Genomic DNA, 15981 nt, shown 5'->3' on the forward strand with positions numbered 1-15981 from the left:
CGCGGCTGACATCCGCACAGAGGGTCCGCGGTAAAAGGCATGCATTCAAAGGAATGTAAAATCACTTTTTTCTTCACTAAACCAATTGCGATTGCCACGAGGGGAGGGAAAAAAATTGCAGCATTCTCTATTTTGCTGCGGACTCCTCGCGGACAACTTCCAGCGCTGAGCCAATCAGGGGGCAGGTCTGACACACACCCCCTTCACACCCACTGCAGGCCGGCCGCGGGGAACTCCGACTGCCGGGAGCAGGTGAGTATGTATATATTTTTTATTTTAACACTTTTCTGGATGAATTGCAGGGAAGGGCTTATATATTTAAGCCCTTCCCGACAATTCATCCCGCACTCGCCCGCAGCACATTGCTTTCAATGGAGTCGGCTGTATTGCCGGCTCCATTGAATGCAATGCGCTGGACAGCTCCAGCCCGTTTCTAATGAAACGCGGCTAGAAGCAGATTTTCGGGCGATTTTCGGGCATCGGTCACGCGATTTGCGGATGCGCATCCGTCATGCGATCCGCAAATCGCGCGAAAAAACGCCCGTCTGACTAAGGCCTCAGAGTGAGCTACAAGACCGCCCACTGGATGGATTGCAGCTGATTTACATTTATTGGAACATATAAAAGCCCATCTCTCCCAAATGGCAGCACTTCCTATCAGCAATATAAATTAAATTATCTTTGCTTCTATGGCAAGTTTGAAGGGGTTGTACCAAGATTCCAAGATTTACTTTTATCACCTATCAACAGGATTGAACGTGGAGATTGAATGAAGCAGCAGTTGCACATTCACAGTGCCACTCCATTCATTTTAAGGGGGCTGACGGTAATTGCCAAGTACAAGCGCTGGGCTATCCCAGTGCAGATGAATGGAGCAGCACTGTGTATGTGCGGCAGCCAATCCATTCAATTTCCTCCTCACTGCACGGTTGTGCAATGGGCTGCAATGAGGAGCTCAGAGTATGTGGGACCCCTGTTCTTGCGATCCGTGGGGGTCTCAGTGGTGAGATTCTCACCGATCAACTTTTATCACCAATCCACATGCGTCATAAAGTAAATTAGGGTACAACCCCTTTAAAGAGCTAAATTAAAGGGGTTGTCCTGCGAAAGCAAGTGGGGTTATACACTTCTGTATGGCCATATTAATGCACTTTGTAATATACATTGTGCATTAAATATGAGCCATACAGAAGTTATTCACTTACCTGCTCCGTTGCTGGCGTCCCCGTTTCCATGGTGCCGTCTAATTTCAGCGTCTAATCTCCCGATTAGACGCGCTTGCGCAGTCCAGTCTTCTCCCTTCTGAATGGGGCCGCTTGTGCCGGAGAGCTGCTCCTCGTAGCTCCGCCCCGTCACGTGTGCCGATTCCAGCCAATTAGGAGGCTGGAATCGGCAATGGAACGCACAGAGCCCACGGTGCACCATGGGAGAAGACCTGCGGTCCACTGTGGGTGAAGATCCCGGCGGCCATCTTAGCAAGGTAAGTAAGAAGTCGCCGCAGCGCGGGGATTCGGGTAAGTACTATCTGTTTTTTTTTTACCCCTGCATCGGGTTTGTCTCGCGCCGAACGGGGGGCCTATTGAAAAAAAAAAAACCCGTTTCGGCGCAGGACAACCCCTTTAAATAACAAAAGTTATTAATGAGTTTCATTTAGTCGATTCTTCGTCAGGACTGCAGGAGTGTTGGGAGAAAACCCCTGTGGCAACTCCAAAAGTAGATAGGACTAAGAAGTGGCAACAACCTCTAAGGCCGCATTCAGACAGTCCTATGCAAGTTGCGCCCAAGATTCTCAGGTACAACTTGCATAGACAGCACAGGGATACCTGTCCGTGAGCTGTGCGACCTGCAGCGGTAGTTGGCAGTGCATGTCTGATTCTATGCCATGATGCAGATGAAAATAGGACATGCTGCGATTTTTTCACTCAGTCTATCAGTCCTGTATAGCCCAATTGGCTACAATGGATCCTTGTGCTGTCCGTGAAATACACAGGCAGCACACAGAACAGCAGACTGAATGGGCCACAATAAAATTAGGACCAAATTAAGGACTAATTGCTTCTGAGATGCTCTAGTAAAGTCAAGGAATTGTCTCATCCAAACTACTTTAAGAAACCACTGGTGGTTAGCTGGCATGGGATGGGGTTGGGGGGGGGGGGGGGTGCACATATATTTCCCTGCCTACAGTAAAAACATTCCTTTGTTTATTGATATTTTTGGGACTAAGAAATGGCATCTGTTGAATGAGAAATTTTACAAACTCTCACATTTCCCCCCAGTGCCTGCTTGTGTCTGAGCTATTTGTGGAGAGGTTGTGTTATTCCCAGGCTACATTCTGGCTTTCATCCATAGCCTGGTTACAGATCATGCAACTCCCTCCCGATGGACACAACACCCAACGGCTCAGAAACTGAAACAATTATAAAAAAATAAAAAAAAGGCTTTTTAAACCCTTTTACAGGCTAAATTCTTTTTACAAAAAGTGGCCGTTTTTTTTTTTTTTTTAGTAGTAAAACTTAGGCCATTAAAAAAATTGAAGAGTAATGATCCCATTTGGGAACATTGGCATGTAAAAGGTTAACTAACATCTTAAAAATAATTGGACACGCATTTTTTATCATTGTAATTGCTCTATTTGGCCTTGTACAATGTTAACAGTTACAGAATGATAAATCCGTATTCTGCCAAAGTGATATCTACAGTTTTATGACTTGAGTTTGGCCCCATAGCAGCTACCGTGCCTGCTACCTGGTCAGACCTTCATGTCTATGGCAGCCGGCACACATGAATTCTGTAGTGTGTCAGTGTGACAGGTAGAAGCAGCTGGTTCAGAACACGTACCCATAAATCTATCCTCACCAGTCTAAGGTTGCTATAGCTGCACAGTCTACCATATCGCATAGAATGGAGACTAACAACCATCGATCTAACCGTCCAATGGCAAAGAGACAATGGCTACTACTAGGTTTGTGATTGATTCTACCAAATGAATTTGCCTTAATGTTTTCAAATGTAGGATTTTTAATTACCTTTCCTAATCTTATCCATAAAACTATTCAATAAGATGATTTGGATACCTTATAGGTACCTTTACACGGGACGATTATTGCCCAAATGATCGCTGGAAACAGCGAATTCAGATGATAGCAGTCCCGTGTACAAGTGGCCGCCGACAGAGCAGCGAGCGATAAATCACTCACTTTTCAGTCACTTTGTTTTTAACAGAGCTACAAACCAAGAGATTGTCGGACGTGTAAACAGGAGTTACTCAATCATTGAGCAACTCCTCTTTACCGTGAATGGAGTTGGGCAGCCGGAATGATCCCCGGTCACTCCGCCTCCATTCACGTGAATGACTATCGCTCCTGTGTAAAGCAGAGAAGTAATAGTCGCTGGTATGACTGTCAGGCACTAATGCGCCTGACAGTCTACGGAGTAAAGGTACCTGATGGTCCACCTTCTCTTGCAAAGTAATTAAAGTTGATAGCTTTAGCAGTGGGGATGAATCAGGCCTCTTGTATTATCGTTTGGGAATCCTAGTTGTCTTTTAGGGTGGCTTTACACAGGTCCACTATAGTCAATGGGGTCCATTCAGTGTTCCGTTCCATCCTGAGACGAAGCCGTTCGGTTGCAGGGATTCCCCTTTCCTGCTCCCCAAACAAAGCAGGAAAGGGGAACCCTGAGCATTAATATGAAACCACCCTTACATGGGCTGAAATATAATTCGTTGACTAGTTAGGGGGCATGAGGTTCTTTGGTTGGTATGTCTTTGAAATGCTGACCCCTCTCCAACACATGAACCAATCAGTGTTTGGTGGAAGGCTGACCTTAAACAAGTGCACACCTCCCTGCACAGTTGCTGGCTAGTCGTTAAAAGACAACGATTACCTGCTTACACCGCATGATTTTTACTATGACTATTTTCAGGTGAGCTGAAACAAGGCGATTGGCGGCTAGTGAACAAATTCTCACTCGTCACCCGGTTGGTGGCCATGTTTACATGGAAGAACTGTAGCTACCCTTTGTAAAGCCACCCTTAGGTTAATTTTATGCATTAGCTTGAATAAACAGAAAGACGTTTTTAGTAATCCGGAATACATGCTGTAAAATAGTATAAAAGAAGTCATTTTCTTTTCAAAGATGCTTAACTTTTTACTTAGATCTCTACATCTGTATGTAAACTGTAACATTGCATTCATTGGTTGGTCTTTCTAATGGTGATCCAATTCTGAAGGCTCTGTCCATGAATTGTTAGATTCTTCTACATGATAGTCATTGCGGTACTATGACTACTTGTTAAAAAAAAGTCATGTAAGAAACCCTGCGGTGTGTTAGTTTATCCGGATTACAAATGGACTACGTGATTATCGTACCCCAACTTGCCTTCTTGTAAGTCCTACACCATATACAAGATCAGTATACAAGTGGAATCCCAAGCCTTCCAAATGTACAAACTATGTCAACTACTGTTACACAAGCCATCAGTATTCCTGCATTGACTACACAGAAATAACTCGTCTGCTGGCTCATGCTCATTAGTCAAAGGCGAAACATCTACAAGTCCATGCAGGCAATTTGAGATATACAGTGTTTTTACCCTGTGAATGGTAAGCTAGTCAACCTCAAGTTGGCCTAGCATGCACCAACAGATCTAGGAATGATTCTGCCCGGGGCAGCATAAGTAACACGTCCCATGAAAGTATCGATATTCTTCCTTCTACTCATCCAACATCTGTAATATTTATTCTTATAAGGGAAATCTAAGTCCTTGTGACAGATATTAAGTGTCTTTACAGACTAAACAAACACATCTATATATACAGGTCTGACTTTAACTACAACCTCACTGAAATCTCATTGACTTCACAGCTTTGTCTGACTGTAAAATTCAGAACATTCTCATTATTAGGCACCGTTGCTGACTCAATGCAATGAAACCTTTCCTGGGTCATTGTCACGATTGGAATAATAAACCTGAACACATTGTTGAAAGATTAACTGGGCGGGCATGGGGGGGGGGCAATAAAATATATAATGTAATAGATAGATAGACACCTCTATATCCACTAGTGATCAGTTAGAATGATGATCCGTCTACTTGCACTAGTAGTTAATTTGCTAGTATGTTCTAGGAATACTATCACATTTTCTTACCTTGGGGGCAGGGGCGTAACTATAGAGGGTGCAGGGGATGCGGTTGCACCCGGGCCCAGGAGCCTTAGGGGACCCATAAGACCTCTCTTCTCCATATATGGAGTCCAGTACTATGAATAAAGCATTATAGTTGGGGGGCCCTGTTACAAGTTTAGCATTGGGGCCCAGAAGCTTCAAGTTATACCTCTGTGCAGCATGGTTTAGGTATGGGTATGGGTACAGATACAGATAGAGGGGGGCCCCAGCTCACTTTTTGCATCAGGGCCCCTGAGCCTTTAGTTACACCCCTGCTTGGGGGAATTATCTACTGTCAACCAAGATGCCACTGAACATGAAATGCCAAAATCAACAAGCTGATAGAAAATACTTACACATTACACTAGGCTTAAGTGAGGAAAAAAGGTGGGGCAAGCCCCGATGGATAACGTGCCTCCGTAGTATAACTGAATTGACCAAATTGGTCAAGAAAACAGCCCGTTTTTTAAGCGGAGGTGCTGCCCAACCAGAGGTCGCCCCGGAAGCTGAGCGTGGTGCAAAAGTGAAACTACAAAAAGGCTGATGAATTGGTGCAACTTTTCCGTAAATAAGCCACAGTCGTGTGGACGGATGATTAAAATTTTATTTATTGGATTATATTAAAAACCAACATATAAAGCACGTTTCGGGGCATTAAAACACCTTCATCAGTTGGGCTGGGATAAAAGGCCACCGCAGCACTCAGGGGTTTGGGACAGAAACCCTCCAGCCTGGACATCACTTGTGAAGAGCCACTTGTCCACTGCCGGTGATGCCCCGCTCACCTTGCCAGGGTGACCTTATATCCCAGCCCAACAGATGAAGGGGTTTTAATCCCCCAAAACACATTTTATACACTGGCTTTTAATATTATGCAATAAATAATATTTTAAACTATAGGGGATGCAGAGGATGCCGTTGCACCCGGGCCCAGGAGCCTTGGGGGGCCCATAAGGCCTCTCTTCTCCATATAGGGAGCCCAGTACTACGAATAAAGCATTATAGTTGGGGGCTCTGTTACAGGTTTTGCATTGGGGCCCAGGAGCTTGAAGTTACGCCTCTGGATGAGTGCATTGTATTTTTACCTACAAGATCTTCTTAAACCCTGTTCCCCCTGCATAGCTTTGATGCAGATATTACAGTGAAAGCTGTGCCACTGTAGTGTCATACTGAATGCTATAACCCGGTTCCGCTCCCACCTGCTGTTTTGGTGCTACTAGATAATTTGTTAATTAGTCACAAGCTATGCTCCTAACTCTTGTTGTTGGACACACCATGCAGTTTTGGAGTTGGGTTACAATGAGTTAACCTTACTGTGAAGCAGGAATGCCAATGTTGATAGACAAATCTGCCAAGAGAATACATTACAGCCCCAATGTATGTTACAGCTGTTCAATGTCCACTCAGTCGCTGATATGGATAGCAGGTGTCGCCTAGTTACTAAAGCCTTTCTTCAGTGTACACAGTGCTCCCATTTTGGAAAGCATGCATGTAACCTAGTATTCACCTGAAGGCTGTGTGAATGTACATTTAAAGGGAACCTGCCCTCACCTATGAGTACCATGTTACTGTGCTCATAGGACAGGTCCAGGAATGGGCCTTGCATGCTTACCCGGCTACCTGTTCCCATACTGTCAGCCGTGGAAGTGTAGGCAGTGCAGCAGACTTACTTCTGCGTAGCGTGCTTGAACACACATTCAGGACTATAGTGATGTACGGGCAGACAGCATGCGGAGAGGAGTCCGCCACACGTCCGTGCATCTGCTTCCACAGGTAACAGAATGGGATGGTCAGCCAGATATATATATATACATAGTACATCCCTGGATTCCTTGGGATCTGTCCTATGGTTCTCATAGGTGATGACAGGTCCCCCTTAAAGACTACTATATATATCCTCAAAAATGAAAGGATAGTTATCCCCTGTGGATAGGTGATAACTTGTGATTCTTGTACAACCCCTTTAAGGAATAAAGCTGCGCTGATACATGAGAACTAATGAAGACAGCAGCATTTTGGACACACATCCAACATGTATTACTGGGAGGAACACAGGAACATGGGAAGAGTGCAAATCTAGAAGCAGGTTATAAACTGCACATTAGGGGGGATAGAAATTAATGAAGTAATTAAGATTGCAGCCTGAAACTTAGTGCAACTTTTTAAACTTAAGATACTGTAACCATTAACATATGTAAATCATTTTTCCTTGTAAAAAGTGTCCAAAGCCCTTAAGGAATCAGTAAGAGTCAGGCCGGTTGCTCATTGGCAGATTTGAATTGTGGAATCTGCGATAGTCACCCGCTCGGACGATCCGCACACATTGAAATAGAACATTCGCTCACATAAGCGGATAGTGATTTCCGCAAGCTGATTTTAAAATTGCAGCATTTCTATTTTTCAGCGATATCCGCATGGACGGCTTCCATTGAAGTCCATGGAAGCCTTCCGACCCGCATCATCGCCTAGCCACAGCACGGGAAAAACAAATCTAAAATAAAAACAAACTGTACTGCGCATGATCGACGGCGAGCGTCCGCAGTCATCTGCATTACAGAAAAGCAAAAGGTACGTGGGGTCGCTGGCCAGGGTCAGAGACGGATTCCGCTCCGGGTTCCGGCATTTGGAATCCGGATCGCCTGTGTGCAGCCGGCCTTAGGGTTATGCTTCACAGTACAACTGGTACGACTAGCAGCCCTGCTAACACTGTTGTGCTAGCAGCTGACTTAGTTATCTTCTGTTATTTTATGAAGATCAAGTTGCATTGACCAACAAAAACTGGGTCCACTAAGGGCTCCTGTCCACGGGCTTTTTTGCATTGTGTTCCCCGTGGCAGTAATCCGGCTGCGGGGAACGCAGTGCACGCTTTCCATAGCGTTGCTTTGGAAAGCGCAGCCCCCCTGTCCACTAGCAGAGAATCATAGCGATTCTCTGCGGTAAGCTTATCTGTCAGATAGGCCCACCGTGGAGATCCATCAGATGGCTCCTGCAGCCCGGCAGCGGCTCTCCGCTGCGGGATATCGCAACGCCCGTGGACAGGCAGACTTAGGCCAGTTTCAAATCTGCGTCAGTAGATGGGGCAGCAACAAAGAATTGTGAAAGACAGCAAATATTCTGGTGCCAATAAAGTATTACATCCCACAGGATGTCTTTTATTCCTTCATAGTCATGGAGCATAGTATATGGGGTAGCGTCGGTAGATCCAGGCAGAGGGGAGGAAAGCGGGCGGACCCCATTATAGTCAATGAGGTCTGCCTGGTGCTATTAAGTTCCGTTTAGAGACGGAATCGTTCAGCCGTGGGGATTTCTTTTTCCCGCTCCCCAAACGAAGCAGTGAAGCGGAATCCGCAGAGCAAGTGTGAAAGCTGCGTAGACTAAACATCAAATCTAGAGATGAGTGAGCCTCGCTCATCTCGAGTAACTGCCTTCTCCTCCAGGCGTGCTCGGGGGGGGGGGGCGGTGGGGGTGAGCGGTGGAGGGTAGCGGGGGAAAGAGAGAGAGAGATCTCTCTCACTCTCCACCGCCGCCCCCCACTGCCCCCTCGAGCATGCTTGGAGGAGAAGGCAGTTACTCGAGATGAGCGAGGCTCACTCGAGAAACTGACCTTATTGAACGTGCTCGCTCATCTTTAATCATATCCCATCACTGAAAATGGCCATATACTTACTAACACAGGAGGGCAAACATGTGCACCAACCTCAGCATGCAGGCAGCCATACTGCCAAATGAGGGAGCCAATTACACCTACGGAGGACACCGATGAGACAGCCATTCATAAGACGCACCTCACTTATTCAGAGGCCCCACCTGTTGATAGGTTTAGCGCCTGTCCTGTGCCTGAAAGTGAAATCTACAACCGCTGTGAGGGCGCCCATCCACTGGCGATTTTTTTTTCTTTGCGTTTTGCGTTTTTTCTCAAGAGCAATTAGAATTGAATGTACTCCTGTCCACTGGCGTTTTTTTTTGCGTTGCGTTGCGTTTTTTAACATAGGAACTGTCAGTTGCATATGTGTCCTTATTTTTCTCCTAATGCACCCATGAAAGTCAATGGAAATTAATGGAAAAGCCGCGAAAACGCGTGAAAAACGCCGCGAAAACGCTGCGTTTTTCACGCACGAAAATCGCAAACGCCAGTGGGTGGGCGCCCTGAGCCGGCATAGACGTGCCATAATGTACACCATTATAAATTATAGTAAACCTGCAGGGCTGCTAGAGGCCTCATCACTACCACTAAGCCTGCTCACTTTTTTGAAAAGTGCAGAGGACAATGTAAAGTTGAAAAAAATTCAGAATTTTTTTGTGGAAAAATGCATGCGCTGAAATTAGCAACTTTTTTTTTTGCATCAGAGCTCTGGTAGACGTGCCTTGGTTAGTTTCTGCCTTGGTTAGTTTCTATCCAAGTGTGTGAGGAGATAGGAGACACTCCTGTACTGCCCTCTGCCACATCACAGCCCAAAACCAGGACTGCCCTATTCTTTAGTGACTCGTGGCCTTGAAAAATAGACGAACGAGAGGGGCCGGATCCATAAGAACTCTCTCTACTAAGTAACTCCAGCGTTATGTGGGACAGAACTACATTTTTATGTCTCCAGAGGTTCCTGGCATGGGACTAGAGTGGAAAATAATATGCCTATGGAAAAAAAAGAAAATGTTTTCGCTAGCGGCCAGTTACTCACCGCAGAAAATTGTGTAAATCCAGCTGTAGTTTGAACTAATGAACAAACTGAATGTGTGTCAGACATCGCAGCCTCCATGACATATGGCGCTTGGCTGAGCAATGGGACAGCTGTAGTTAACCCATTACATACTGAATGTGACATGTTAATTGTTAAATGAGCCAAACGTTCATCACTTAAAGGGATTGTCTGCTTTTTAACAACACTTTTATTGCTAGAAGGGTGCCTCAAAAATAAGTTGATCAAAGTTTGTCCTGCTGCTGGGCCCCATAGCGATCAGCTGTAATCAATTGGGGAATCTGACTCTAATATATCAGCTACTTCATCAGGATTTGTATGTTACCTCCAATGCCCACAAGAGGGAGCTCTTACTCTATAAGCAAATGCTTCTGTTCTGTTAATAATAATGTTTTATTTATATATTAAAATATATATAGCACTGTGTAAAGCTTTTAAGCTAGTGTTGAAAAAATGCTGCAAAGTAAGAATGCTTTAAAAAATAGAAGCGTTAATAATTTTTTTGTCAAATAACAAAGTGCAAAGTGAATGAACAAAAGAGAAATCTAAATTAAATCGGTATTTGGTGTGATCACCCTTTGCCTTCAAAACAGCATCCATTCTTCTAGGTAGACTTGCACACTGTTTTTGAAGGTACTCAGCAGGGCATTTTTTTCAAACATTTTGGAAAAATAACCCTAGATTTTCTGTGGATTTAGCCTTGCTCAAATCCTTTTGTCTCTTCATGTAATCTGAGACACATTTGATGATATTGAGATCAAGGCTATGGTGGGGCCATATCATCACTTCCAGGAGTCCCTCTTTTTCTTTATGCTGAGGATAGTTAATGTTATCAGCTGCATGTTTGAGGTTGTTGTCCGGCTGCAGAGTCAATCAGACGCCTTCTATATTTGAAAAAAAATCTTACTTTGCAGCATTTTCTCCACACCCACCTACATTTTTAGCACAGTACTGTATAATTATAAAAAATGTTAGATTGTATATATTGCATTATTATCTATAGTTATATTTAAAAAAATAATCATAACTTTATCTTTTTTTTTTCTAGGATGAGGTGAAGCTGCCATCCAAACTAAGCATCAGCAAGTCTCTGAAGGACTCTGAGAAGCAGGAGGTTGAAGAGGATGGTCAGGAGAAGGAGAACAAAGAAGAGACAGAACATATCGAACTGTCTTCTGATGAGGAGGTAGAAGTAGAGGAAACCATTGAAGAGTCCAGAGCTGAGAAAATTAAGAGAAGCGGAATGAGAAGAGTTGATGACATAAAGAAAGCTTTCTCAAAGGAAAAGATGGAAAAGACCAAGGTCAGAACCAAGGAGAATTTGGAAAAGACCAGACAAAATCTGGAGAAGACCAGACACACCCTTGAGAAGAAGATGAACAAGCTTGGAACCAAGATAGTGACAAATGAAAGGCGGGAGAAGATAAAGACCTCCAGGGAAAAGTTCAAAAAGTCCTTCACTCCTGACCACCCAGTCTATGCTCGCTCCAAAACAGCCGTCTACAAAGTTCCGCCTTTCACTTTCTATGTCAAGAAGATCCGAGAGGGAGAGGTCGAGGTGCAGGCCACGGAAATGGTGGAAGTTGGAGGGGAGGGTGAAGAGATGGAAGAGGGAAGCGAGTTGCTGAGAGGAGAGAGCCCTGACCCCAACGCACTTCTTCAGATCCTGGAGGACAGTGATGCTGTCTTGGCTGAGAGAAGCGACAGTGATTAGGAAGGGTCCAGAGATTTATGCCCCTTCCACTTGGACAGATCAGTTTATAACCTTCTTCACATTTCAGATCCATTTTATTTCTTTTTTTTTTCATATTCACACATATCTTTCTTTAACTTTTTGCAGCTCTTTACACAAATATATGTAATCACCTTTATATTAGGCGGACCGCACTTTCAGTAAAAGGTTAATGGAACCGATTGTGTGGTTGCTATACAAATATATATAAATATATGTATAAATCCAGCACAGCCATCTCACTTAATAACTCATTCTACTAGCACGCTGGTTTATTTTACATCAAGAAGATGAATACAAGGGCCGTAATAGTCCTTTCAGCGTTTATTAAAATAATGAAATAGTGCAGAAGATTCTCCTTCTCTCTTAAAGGGACACTAAACTTTTGTCAGCTTTAAAGAAATCATCCGGTCCTGGACAAACAAGGTTGGTTGAACTGCTTCTCTATCTGATGCATGCTGTACATTAGTATGTATCAGTAGTCTAAGACACCTCATGCTGATTTGATTGGTCAGTGCTAGTCACATGAGCAGCATTGGTCAATCAAGGCAGGTGTAATGTCTTAGACTAATGATGCATCAGTTTGCATCAAGTAGTCAGAGAAGCGTATCAGCCATCTTTGTTTGTCCAGGAGTGGACGGTGGCTTTAGGCTGGATTCACACAGGGCGGATTTGCCGCAGTTCTGCCGCAGCAGATCCGCCCGCGGCCGCTAATCTCGGGATTAGCCAGCCATGTGGACGAGGTTTCTCAGAAACCTCGTCCACATGGGACGGCTAATCCGCTGCGGTAAATCCGGTTGAAACCGCCGCCGCAGCCGCGGTTTCAAAAGAAGCAGCATGTCTGTTTACATTCGGCTTTTTGTTTATTTATGTTACGGCCACGCTCTCCTCTATGGGAGAGCCGGCCGCAACGGAAAAGCATGCGGCCGGGCCGCTTCAAAGCCGCCGCGGCTTAAACCGCGGCGGTTCTCCCGGCGGAAATCTCGCGGTTTTTGCTGCGGACAAACCGCGAGATTTCCGACTTAAATACGCCCCGTGTGAACCCAGCCTTAAGGTTCTTAAACAAAGTCTTGTATAAAGTCTGGCATTGAAAACAACTGCAGGGTGGGGTTTAACTAAAATAGTGGCACTTTGCTTACATGATCTTGATTAAACTCAGCACCTTAGGCCCCACTCCTTCCACGCACTTGCTGGGAGTGGGGCAATTAAGGAGAAGAGGCCAAATTAATTATGTGGATACATTTTATATATTTTTGTAAATTTACATTTTGCATTACACATTAAATCAACTAGGCACAGTAAAAAGGATATCATGGCATTTCTAGTCTTTAAATATATTTTTTTTAGTGTCCCTTCAAGAAGATGTAAAGACATAGTAACAACAACGTTGGGCAAAAACCGCTGTGGGATATTGGGTTCATGAATGACCAAGTTTGAGTTAGTAGTTATCACTAGAGAAAAGACTTTCAGCAATAAAAACTAGATACCATGGAACCTGTCATCATGTATGAGCACCATAAATTAAGTTATGATGCTCATAGGACAAGTCCCAAGGAGTCTGGGGATGGTTACCTGGCTCCCCGTTCCTGCACTGTCACCCATGGAAGTTGGTGGTGGACAGCGTAGTGGTCTGAGCTCTGAGCGCGCACTTCCATAGAGAACAATGATGGCAGGTTCCTGTTAACGTTCCTCTTCCTATGTCTGATATGGGCTCCAGAAACAGACAGTTCATATTGAAATATGCCAAACTGTCAAATAAGTGAGGTCTCAGTGAAATTTGGTATTGTAGGTCAGGTATGTTGATAGGTTTGAGGGAAAGTAAGTCTCTGAGCCATTGTATTGAAGTTACATACATGTTACTGTATCTACATGAGGATATGATCATTCGGCATAGCCAAATGAGAAGGTTCAGAATAAGAATAGAGTTGTGTTCAGAATGCTCTGAAGATATAATGGATCCTAAGCTTTGAGCAATATAAGGCGGTATTATCATGGGACTAGCAGCAAATCATATAAGGCTATTTAAGATATACAGGGTAATTCACAAAGAATTGTGCAATAGTAAAGCTGATTTCTTCATACTGACAAACAGACAGAATTACATGAAAAGATAGAACTCTTCAAGTTTTTATTGCGCCTTACAGATGCTCCATGTAGGCACGGTTGGGGACACTAGATGACCTAAAAAAATGCTTCTCTCCACGTCAATGGAATCGATAACAGAGGATATGCTGGGACATGTCCGTGCAGAACTGGACTGCCGAAATGACATATGCCTTGTCACCAACAGCGCCCACATCAAACATTTGTAAGGTGCAATACAAACTGGAAGAGTTCTTATATCTTTTCATGTCACTGGCTGTTGTATGTTAATTCATTTAAGAAGAAATGAGCTTTACTTTTGCACCTTTCTTTTTCAATTACCCCGTGTATGATAACATTTAGGGGTGCCCAGATACCAGTTTTAATACATTTATCTTCCACCTCTTGGAATCTTGGCTTAGGGCTGATCAAAATACTTTAACGTTGTACAGGTAATGTTTATATATAATATGGAATAGTACTGATGCAAAGTGGACGCTCGCTCATTATGAGCATGTGAACTGCAGTGGAAGAAATTAGAGTAGACAATACCTCTGCAAATTTCATTCCACCTTGTTTATAATGTTGAATTTCATTCAGTTCAAGAAAAAGTTTTAGATTTCATGACGAATTGCTATTGCTAATGGCCATACTATAAAGACAGCACCTGCAGCTGTTGTGGGGCCTTTGCAAGGAGGGGCCCTAGCTCAGTTTGGCACCATCTTGCTTCCCCATGAGCAATGTGAATCTGTATAAGGTCCACTTCTATGTAGGCAATAAAACATAGGCAAATAAGGTATGGTTTAATCGTCCTTAAAGGCGTTCTCCAGGACTTTTACTATTGATGACTTGTCCTTGGGACAGATCATCAGTAGATGATCAGCGGGGGTCCACGGTTTGGTATCCCCACCAATCAGATGATCCACTGGCCCGCTGTCACTGCAAGTCCCGGAGAATTCTATTAAAGTGATTTCTCCACTATTTTACAACTACTCGGTCCAATCACTGGCTATAGAAGGTCACTGGTATGGCCAGTAATTGGCTACAGCAGTCCCATGTTCTGGTCTGCGGCAACCAGGTAGGACAAAGAGGTTGTAAAGCAATTTTAAGTAGTTGGAAAACCACTTTAACATCCTGCTGCTCTTGATGTTACAGGTGATGCAAAGGTTGCAAAGCAAAGTAGTGCTTCTTTGTATGACCTTAGCCGAAGGGTTCGGTGGTGTCAATCAGCACTTGGATAAGATTGGTTCTTTATATATGGGCCAGTTGCAAGAAGACATGGGCCCTTGGGTAACCGGGTCAAAGTGGGACTGTCTACCCCACCTGCAAGTTAACAATCATAGGGCATATTTACCCAAATTGCCAGGCCCCACTCCCAAGCTCAGCTTGTCTTGAGATCTATCCAGGTGTGCCTGGTGCTGGCACCGGTCCCGACTCTGGTTAGTGATATGACTACTGATTGACTAGATCAATGACCAACTAGTTGTAGCAACTGAGTTACTGCCAGTCAGATATTATAGAATGGGAACACTCCAGTATAGTGATCTTGAACTATTTTTTTCAGATGTGGCATGACTACAACTCCCAGCATGCCCTGCCAGCTTGCAACTTTTATAACATGCCAGGAATTGTAGTTTTGCAGCAGCTGGAAAGCCACAGGTTGGAGATCCATGTTCCAGTATATTGTCTGTACATGGGTCTTATGGTATTTTAGTCTTTAGGCTTTATGTAATCACATATGAAAACCGTTGCTCTGTGACTTGTGTAAATATTTCACCCCTCTTCTATCACGGGGTCCGGAGTGGCAACGTGCATTTCACTGCCTTTGCTAACTAACTTTTGATCTTTAGATGGGCTGCACATGACAAACAGATTGCCTGGTGCTTTCAGAAGAAACACATGTCAAAGAGGAAATTTACATAGGGAGAGATGCGGGATTTAACAAAATGATGAGGATGGACAAGAAATAGATCATTTAACCCATCGTGCTGAGAATATAATGCAGTTCATCCAATAAAGCCTCCTTTAATTTAAATATGTGTGTGGCTACAGCTCTTTTTTGTGAGAAAACCCAAAATTAAATGATCACTGACTTTTCATATGATAGCCAGCAAAAGTGCAAATCAAGTTATTTACTAAATTCACTCTAAAGTGCTGGCCACTAGGGATCTCCCTTCCTTCTAATTTGTGATGCCCTTCCTATTGTCATTTTTATGTGAGTGTTGTCTCATACTGCCCATAGACGTTTATGGAGAGGAGAGGTGAAAATAGGAAACTGCGGCAGAATGAGAACAAAGCAGACACTCA

The 15981-nt window shown here is 44.0% G+C and overlaps 1 protein-coding gene across 1 annotated transcript in view; it reads left to right on the forward strand.

The window, feature by feature from the left end:
* The window catches only part of CAVIN1 (caveolae associated protein 1), a 41683-nt gene extending 25974 nt beyond the window's left edge, over positions 1-15709 (forward strand). The window contains exon 2 of the mRNA XM_066587166.1: positions 10909-15709. Coding sequence (XP_066443263.1) covers positions 10909-11574 — 666 coding nt within the window. The 3' untranslated portion in view covers positions 11575-15709. The remainder of the gene's footprint in view (positions 1-10908) is intronic.
* Positions 15710-15981: the final 272 nt, after the last annotated feature.

This window comes from Eleutherodactylus coqui, chromosome 13 (genome assembly GCF_035609145.1).
Source record: "Eleutherodactylus coqui strain aEleCoq1 chromosome 13, aEleCoq1.hap1, whole genome shotgun sequence".
Classification (NCBI taxonomy): domain Eukaryota; kingdom Metazoa; phylum Chordata; class Amphibia; order Anura; family Eleutherodactylidae; genus Eleutherodactylus; species Eleutherodactylus coqui.